General features: G+C 39.0%; 1 protein-coding gene across 1 annotated transcript in view; it reads right to left on the bottom strand.

The window, feature by feature from the left end:
• Positions 1-925: 925 nt before the first annotated feature.
• The window catches only part of LOC103461640 (matrix-remodeling-associated protein 5-like), a 21,807-nt gene continuing 13,646 nt past the window's right edge, over positions 926-9,086 (bottom strand). The window contains exons 9-12 of the mRNA XM_008403909.2: positions 7,212-8,303; positions 6,903-7,110; positions 6,129-6,350; positions 926-6,021 (exon numbers count right to left, since the gene is read on the bottom strand). Of these exons, the coding sequence (XP_008402131.1) occupies positions 3,955-6,021; positions 6,129-6,350; positions 6,903-7,110; positions 7,212-8,303 (3,589 nt within the window). The 3' untranslated portion in view covers positions 926-3,954. The remainder of the gene's footprint in view (positions 6,022-6,128; positions 6,351-6,902; positions 7,111-7,211; positions 8,304-9,086) is intronic.

The following is a 9,086-nucleotide window of genomic DNA, read 5'->3' as shown; positions in this document are numbered from 1 at the left end:
ATCAGAAGTCTTGCTCTGCTCCATAGTTCCAGTGAAAATAACTCTTACTGTTTCAGCATCCGAAGACAATTTTATTCTTCTGTCTTTGTGAGAACAGTTTGGGAATGGCCCTTCTCTGTCCCAACATGATTGAGCACCAGTGCACAAATCAAGTTCCATAAAAATGTGGAATATGCAGCTTAGTGAGGAAATACTTGACTGGCCTCAACCCAAGGGAACACCTTTGGAATGAATGACAACAGAATCTGTGGGCACGGTCTTTTTGGCCATCATCATTGCCAACAGAGTGAAAAAAAAATGTAATAAAAAATGTCTGAACCTTAAGGACAGCCTAGATTAGTTAAACCTGTCATTACTGCAAAAAGCAAATGATTGTAATCATTAACAGCTATTTCAGATAAAGATATAACCTGTTTGATAGCTTGAAGCAGGCTAAAGGATCTGAAAATTGCAACTCACTGCGTTCTGATACAAAGACATTCAAGAACAGGTTCTTAAYAAAGTCACTAATATGACAAAGTATGGAWAGGTCCACAAATCCAGTTTCTGTATACAGCTCCTTTATATRGCATACTGTTCATATCAGGCATGATTAATTGAAAGTGKTGGTATTTACTGTAWTCGGAAGATAAAAACCAGGTTTGAAATCATGCGGWGTGGAAGGGGTGTAGCAAGGGCTGCAGAGTTTTATTAYATTCCCCAAAGAGGAGAGCATGATGTCATGAACATGTGTCTCATCTACTGTACGGAGCCTGTTTCCTGGCCAGACAGCTGAGCCGAGCATCAGGAGTTTATGTTCTCATAATTTCTCCAGAAAAGGTTTGAGTCCTCCCACTTGCCCTCATAAAAGGTGTTTTCTTTTCTCACTCAGTCACACAAACACTTCACAATATCTGTGACCAAAACTGTAAAACCACAGAGGGAGAACAGTGTGTTTTGTTTTATTTAATTTTTTTTATAAAATGAATCCTGTTAAAAACAAAGCAAGAACTCACAGCTGGATAGTAAGACATCCAACATACATAATAAAACCATTATCTCCATTTAGTACAAAAATATGTTACATAAAGTGAGTCTTTACAAAACAAATAATTTAATGTAATGATGGAAACGTTACAGACAAGAATTGAGAAAACACAAACTGCTGACTTTGTGCACAAACTTACTGCAAGTCATTAAAAATATACACATAATTAAATATATGTATTTAAGTCAAAACAATWGTCCATTAGATAAGCTTTGTACCAAATCTCATTCCCAACTGACAACATTTTGAAAGTCCTGAAGAGGTTTTTATACATTTTAGCTCTTCACACTGAAAACTCCACCATCAGATTTGTTCAAGATCACCATTACAGTAGCCCCTGTGTGTTACTTTTTGCTACATCTGCACCATGGTGACAAATCCATGTAGTTCAACATATAGTCAGCAAATAAAAATTCAATACCAAGCAGCTACATGTCAAGCTTACCTATCAGATCTATGTTTTGTTTTTRTTTTTTGTGCTACTCTGTGACATTTGAAATGATAAAATAAAATAAAAAGTTTACATAAGATCAAACAGGGCCTTAGAATAACAGTTCATTTGGCATCAAACTGCAAACAGAGAGAAGACGAGAAGAAAAATGCCCTATAGTTTGATGTAGGGGTCAATCTGTATTATTCAGTGACTGTCATAAAGCTTTAGAAAACTAGCTGAGCTTCAGATTAGACAGTTTAGGCCACAGCTATACTTCTGCAGTATTTGGTTTCTCTTTTTTTGAAAAGATTGGCATCTGTGTACTTCCYGGAAGGAGTCAGAGCATGGCTACAGAAAGGTAAGGGTCTCTAAGTTAGACACCTGTCAAAGTACTACGTACCTGCCTTACGTTTAAATAGAATAAGAAAATGTATTCCTATAAAATATTGCTTCAGCATTTCTTTCCTAGCTGCTTCACACTGTACTGAACAATATCATCTCCAGCTAATCCAAACACCCACACAATGTTTGGATACATTGAAAAATCCTTCTGCTTATGCTTAACAAATTAGAGGTGTCATCTATAGTACATAAATTCATCAGCGTTATGAAATTTGTCCCAGTGCTATTCAACTGACACAAWAGMAATCTAATAAAARTGTTCTTAATTTCATGCCACACTATACAGATGCTTCRTCTGTTCTGATAAAAGTTCACTAACGTCTGCATGCTAAATGGCATTAACAGTGGCATTAACTGAATGCAGTCTACAATGATTTCTTAATAAATTAAATGATAACTATTTTAACTGAATTAAATAAGGAATTCAACTTTAATCTAAAAATCATTAAGTATGAAAAAAATTATCAGTGACTTCACAGGTGAAGTAAAGCGAATGTAAAAAGTGCACATACTCTGATTGAAATCCAAGTTAAAGTAATCATTTCAAAACCTCTATCTATTAAAGTGACATATATCATGKTCAATAAAAAAACAAGTACTTTTAGAGGGAAATAATACAAATAAAAAGTAGCAATTAATCAGATTTCTTAAATGTGAACACTCTTAGATGGATCCATATTTTAACATGCTTTGAAGAGGGCCATGGGCATGTAGCATGCTGACAAACTCCAACAAAATAAGAGTAAATGTTGTTTTTGAATCAAAAGGTGAAACTTAGGATATGGACACTTCCAAAACAAAATGTTTTTTTGATATTTCCTGTTTTGTACTTTTTCCCCAAAAAAATATCTGGACATCTCACATTACAATTGTAAAATGTTTTTTAAAAAAAGTGYTTTTTATGCTTTCCTTTTCCACAGAACAAAAACCCACTATTTTAACAAGGGTGTGATCACTTTTAAGAACCACTTTTATGTACTCTATCTTGGTGCAGTAGAACACTTTAAATTTTACACCGTTCATTCTAACAGACACACATTTGACAGTTACACATATGTGTTACCTCAGTGGAATACCAGGAGTTGATGATCTAATTGAAATAATTCTTTTTAGAAATGCCGATATACCCCGCAAAAAAAAAAAAAGAAAAAAAAAAAGCCTTGTCACAGAAGCTGTATGTTTTTCAGCCTACATTTCGTGTTCAATGAAAACTATGCCTGGCAAGTAACTCACTGCTCTGCTGTTCTTTTAGTTCCTACAGCAGCTATTGCAGACCATTTTTCTGCCTTGCAAAATATCCATGTTTGTGTGGATGGTGCCTTGTTATGCAAATGTATAATAATTTAATAAAGCAAATAAAAGCTGTCTTTGTACAGATTTTTTTTTATCACAGTATTATACTCAGAGTCTGAGACTGAGCAAAATTAACTATGACTTCATCCAAAGGATTAAGCATTTTATATACAAAAATACCCTCACAGATGTCCTCTGTTAAGATTGTCAACATAATAATTTTAGTTTAAGCAAAAAGTCCAACTATTTTTCACCAAACCTGAAGGAAAATATCTCAGTTGATTAAAAGTACACATTTGGATAGTTTTGAAGTCACTGCCACATTAAACTGAGTTTTAAAAATTACATTGATGTTTAATGTTAATTCTTGGTGGCAGGTATTCTCTAAGCTTCTCTGGTTTAACACAACTAAATTGACTGAAATGTTTGGTGCCAGAGTTTTGTAGAACTTGATGATACGCTGAAGAGGTGATTCAGCCTTTAGAGTTACATGTTTTGGAGTAGGGACACATCAAAACATGCAGAATGTTTACCTTTAATGACTGGAATTTCACTCTAGCTATTTTTTGTGTGCAATAAATGTGTCAAGTTCTGGTATGAAACAACCTGTGATTTGCAACTATATGCACCAGAAGTATATATGATGGATATTTTCTGTTCTTGAGTTACAGCAGTATGTCCGGAACAGAGTTTTGCAGTTTCTTTGGGCACCAGGGAAATACAAATATTTCTTTCATTAAAGGCTGTTTATCTGTATCAAGTTTGAAAGGGTTAATGTTTATATAGTTGCTTTGTATTGTTACATAACATGCAGGTAGGTTGCCTTGCTGTCCACTCCGATTACATTTTTGGCGATGCACCTGTAAAATCCTGTGTCCCTATGTGTCGGGTTTTGTATCACCAATGAACCCTGAGGACTCAGGTAGAGGTTGCCATAAATACGAGGCTGACCCGTCACACTCAGTTGTGTCAGGTCTGGTGTTTCCCAACTAACTGTTGCTCGCGGGGTGGCTATGGTCATGCAGGGCAGCTCCACAGCAACACCGCCTCTAGTGTAGGTGACAGGGGAGGGACCGATTGTGATGCGTGGAGGGTAGGCGATGACGATGACAGGAACCATGGTGACTGAGACTGAGGAAGAGTCAAGACTGGAAAACCTGCAGATGTAGCTGCCTCGATCAAACACAGAAACCTGTTTGATTATTAGTGTTCCATCTTCTTGCACCACATAACGTCCTAGATCGCCACTGTCACCTCTGGATAGTATCTTACCACTTGGCATCGTCCATGAAACAGAGCCCCCGGTTGTAGAGGCAGGGCAATGCAGACGGAGAGTTTCTCCATTAATGGTGCTCACTAGAGGGGCGGTGCTGGTGCGTACTGTGGGTTTGGAGACTGAGCCGGACGGTGGTGGAGAGTTTATAGAGTGAGACCTGTCTGGCACACCAAGGCCCCTCTGTGAATGCTGCAGAGGCGATACTGTCCTTGTGGGTAAAGACTGAGTTGCATCTAAATTTCCCTTCTGCGGTATTTCCACTTCTCTGCCTTGTTGGGATCTCACATCCACCACTGGTTCTGACACTTCAAGCTGGACCCGCATCAAAGCGTCACCTCTTTCAGTTTTTGCAACACAAACCAAATTCCCACCGTCACTCACCCGTACATCTCGAAACTCTAAGGAGCCGTTCCGATGCACAGTGAGTCGGCTGCCGTAGTAAGGAGCCGGCAGCATGCCATTTCCAGGAAGAAGCCAGGCCAAACGAAGTGGAGGATAACCTTGGTATGGGCATGGCAAAGTGACAGCCTGGCCTTTAACTGCTCGGTRCTTTGCTATTTTCCCCCCACTCAGATGTGTGTCGGAATTACTACTTGAGGAAACACTATTTCTTCTGTTATCATTAGCTCCCCCTGCATGACTGTTCCTGTTGAAAACATGTCCTCTTTGAGTGCTTGTACCAGCTCCATTACCTGACAAACTACCACTAATACTTTGGCTATTTGTTGAAATAACAGTTAACCTGCTGTTGTCTCTGCTGGTATTAGCATCATTACTTTTCTTTCCTGCAATGACTTCATTATTATTCATCTCAGGATTCCTTTCAGTACTTTCTCCTCTGCCTGTGCTTTGGCTGTGATCTACGTTACCACTTCTACTCTGAATGCTGGGTGTGTTTCTATTTAATCCAGTACTGTCTATCTTAATGCCTGTGCTCTGTGCCTCATTTGCCCCAGCCATTATCCCAGTATTACCCCGTCGTGTTGAAAATCCTCCAGCAGGACTTTTAAACTCATGTTGGCTGTAACTTCTTAGAGTAGGATTGGAGCCACTGAACACTGAGTTGAGATTGGTATTAGGAACTATGTTTACTCTTCTACTATTGTTATCACTATAGCTGTTATTGCTTCTGCTCTTGCTTGCAGTTACAACATTAGATCCAAGATTGATTTTTCTTGCACTAATGACTCCGTGATTGCCATCAGATTTCTTTACACTCCAACCTTGTCCTTTTTCCACCTGTTCTATAATTCCAGAGCTAGAAGTCTCCACTTCCAAGGTCACCGCCATGCTCCTCATTCCAGCTGAGTTGCTTGCTCGACAAGTGTAATTTCCAGAGTCAATCTTTTGTGCGGAATGCACTTCCAGGGTTCCATCGGAAATGACCACAACTCGCTGAGAAGAAAGGCCTGATCCCAAGCTCTGTGGGATAACAATGAACGATGGAGAAAACCAGGTAACTGTTGGGGCAGGATCTCCTGTGGCCCTGCAGGGAATTGTAGCAGTTTCTCCCTGCTGCACTTTGATGAAATTGTGACCTCTGCCATTAGTGAACGTTGGTGGGGTCTTCTTCATGGCCTTTACTATGACCTGAAAAAAGTTAGGTCTTATAATCACATTTATATTGACAAAGACGACTTTGTAATAACAATCAGGTGATGAAGTAATTTTTCTGCAGAGTACATAGTGTTACATACCTTCATGGTGTCTCGGCCTGCCTGGTTCTCTGCGTAGCAGATATACTCGCCTTCATCTCCTTCATCAACTGCTGGAATCAGTAACGTCCCATTGTGAAAAACAGTACGTTGCCGTCTTTGACCCCTGCTGTCCTCTTGAAACAGCTCACTCTTCACAGTGTTTCCATTTGGTAGCGTCCAACGCACAGCTGGATGAGGCAATCCAGAGGCCTGGCAGTCTACCTGTATAGAATCCATAAGTATATTTTTCCACATCATTATTAGATGCAATAACAGTACTGCATGTTAAATAACTGGATGTTTTCTATTCATCTAATCAGTTATCAACTAAATTGCTCTTAAATGATCTTTCTAGGAGCTCACAACTACCTCTATTGAAATGTAGGGTAACACATTTTCATAATCATATAAAATCTCATTTATTGCGTTGAACTTTCATGAGATTATTTTTCACTTAAATATTTATGTGTGCATTACTGTTCCCTTAAGGCAGCTGTTTGTGATTCACAGAAGCCAGTTACATAACATGTCCAGGTTTCATTTCTTTAAATAGGAAAATCTTTAGTCTTCAGATTCAGCCCTGTTTTCACCTCATGACGTACAGTTCTCTGTAAGATCATTTTTTAGAACTTTACAAATGATCACCAGTCATATGTAGCGATGATCTAATATGCTGAAACSTATTTTTATTCAGTAGTCCAAAAAAATACACAGAAGTTCCACTGAAACATATTTTTTGTACATAAAAAAATAATGATCTTTCTTTAGTTTTACCTTCAGAGGTTTTCCAAAGGATACCATCTGATTGATTGACTGTTTTGGGTCAATCCTGGGAGACTTAGTGACCACAGACACACGCAGAATTCGATAATCATCAGCAACCTTGTTGCGTGCAATACACAGGTAGTCTCCACTGTCCTTCTCTGTTACTGCCCTCACTGACAGCGTGCCATTAGGATGCACCTTTACACGTTGGTCAAAACTTAAAGTCAAACACAAACAAAAGGCCAGAAAGTTATATTATATACAGGATATATTGAAAGAATTAACAACGACTTTATCACACACTTAGCAAATATGTACCTGTAGTGCATGTCCACAAGCTTTCTGGTGGGGGTCCTCCATACAATGGTTGGGGTAGGGTTTCCACTTACAGAGCAGTAAAGATTCAGGGTCCCCTCATAGTTAACAGTAGTAGTAGAGGGTGATGTAGAAACAATGTGGGCTTTAGTGAAGGGGGAGACAGGCTGAGGCTGCAAAACAGTTGAGGTTTTTCCACTAGTATGGAAAGAAGAAGCAACCCTTGTGCTGTTTCCTCTGGGTGATACTTTGGTGTTATTTGTTGGCACCGTGGAAGGTGAGAAAACAGAGAAGGGATTTGCTTTTTTGATGTCAGGAAAGTGCGATGGGTAAGGTTTTACAGTTTTATTGATTTCAAGAGATGAGCTAGAGGACGAGTTAAAAGGGCTTGAGCTGAATGCAGCTAAGGTTTGGCTTGGGATTACCGATGTTCTGACTTTGTTGAAAAAAGATGAATTGGATGTTTTTTTGTCTTTTGCCTCCCCATCTTTAACCGCTACCGTCACTGTCCTCTTAGTAGTCCCTACAGCATTACTAGCAGTGCACTCATAATTCCCTGTGTTATTTGACCCCACATTGCGAATATGGAGTGTCCCATTTGGCAGGACAAAGAGGTTTCCATTAAGAAACTGGGATGGTCGAACAAGCGTCCCATCTGGAATTCGCCAACGCAGAATTGGTGTTGGGGCCCCTCGGGCGGAGCAGTGAGCATAAACAGGCCAACCTACAGAGAAAAGCAGGTGTTCCTCCCTGGGTTGCTGAATAACCGGGGGCAACGAGGACACATGGAGACGCACTGAGGCGCTGGCTGCACCAGCTGAGTTGGATGCCACACAGCGATAGACTCCTCGGTCAGTGGGTAATGTCACCGAGATGTGAAGGGTCCCATTTGTGTCCATATGGATTCGATTAGAAAAGGTGCCAGAGGAGGTTAAGGTAGAACGATTAGGCAGAACCCAGGAAAGCAGAGGGGCTGGAACGCCATCTGCTTGGCACTCCAGGTGAACCTGGCCACCCTGATGAATGGTAACTTCCCGGTAAAGCATCAGCTGCATATGAGGCGGGCGAGTCCAGATTTCTAGTGTGGTGAGCAACCTGTAAGAAAGAAGAAGACACACAATACAGAAACTTTAACACATTCTACATTTCTTCACTCTCTAAATGTGCACTGGATTCTGGTAAGTATCTAAAGACCTAAATGTTTATTTGACTCAGTGAAGAAGAAAGTAAAAGCTGATTCATGATCTCATATAGACAGAGTTGTGTTTGCTGGATGAGTATAAATCAGTTATTCATTATGTTTGCAGTAACAAATAATGAATATGGTTTATTTCAAAAACATCCTATTCCTTTGAATTGCTGAACACATTGCCACCTTATCACTACAGATTTTGCTTTATTGCACTGAGTTTTTGCGTAAGAGGCCAGTACAAATGAGTGTATAATTGTGAAGCAAAGGGAAATGCTGTGTGTTTTCAAAGCCTGTTTTTAAAAATGGTCTGAAAAGTGTGGCATGCCCATCTGAGTTAATACTTTGTACAGTGACCAGTCATTGTAAATACAACTGCAAGTTAAATGTGGCAGGTTAAATGTGGCTTTGCACATTTGAATATTTCAAATTTTCCTAATACTTTTTCACAGAATAGCTCAAGATCAGTCAAACCCAACAATCTGTGAACAGCTATGTTTAAGTTACTCCACAAATTCTCAAACGAAATATGTTTCTGTAGAGCTTTCTACAGGAATAAGTAAAATGGAATAAAGAATTATTTTGGAATCATTTTAAGAATTATTGTTTTTGTGCATTTCTGTAATAATTAATAATAATAATAATAATAATAATAATAATAATAATAATAATAATAATAATAATAATAA

The sequence above is a fragment of the Poecilia reticulata genome, linkage group LG2, assembly GCF_000633615.1.
Source record: "Poecilia reticulata strain Guanapo linkage group LG2, Guppy_female_1.0+MT, whole genome shotgun sequence".
Lineage (NCBI taxonomy): Eukaryota > Metazoa > Chordata > Actinopteri > Cyprinodontiformes > Poeciliidae > Poecilia > Poecilia reticulata.
Note: the sequence above shows the minus strand (reverse complement) of the source record. Positions and strands in the feature narration are given on the sequence as shown.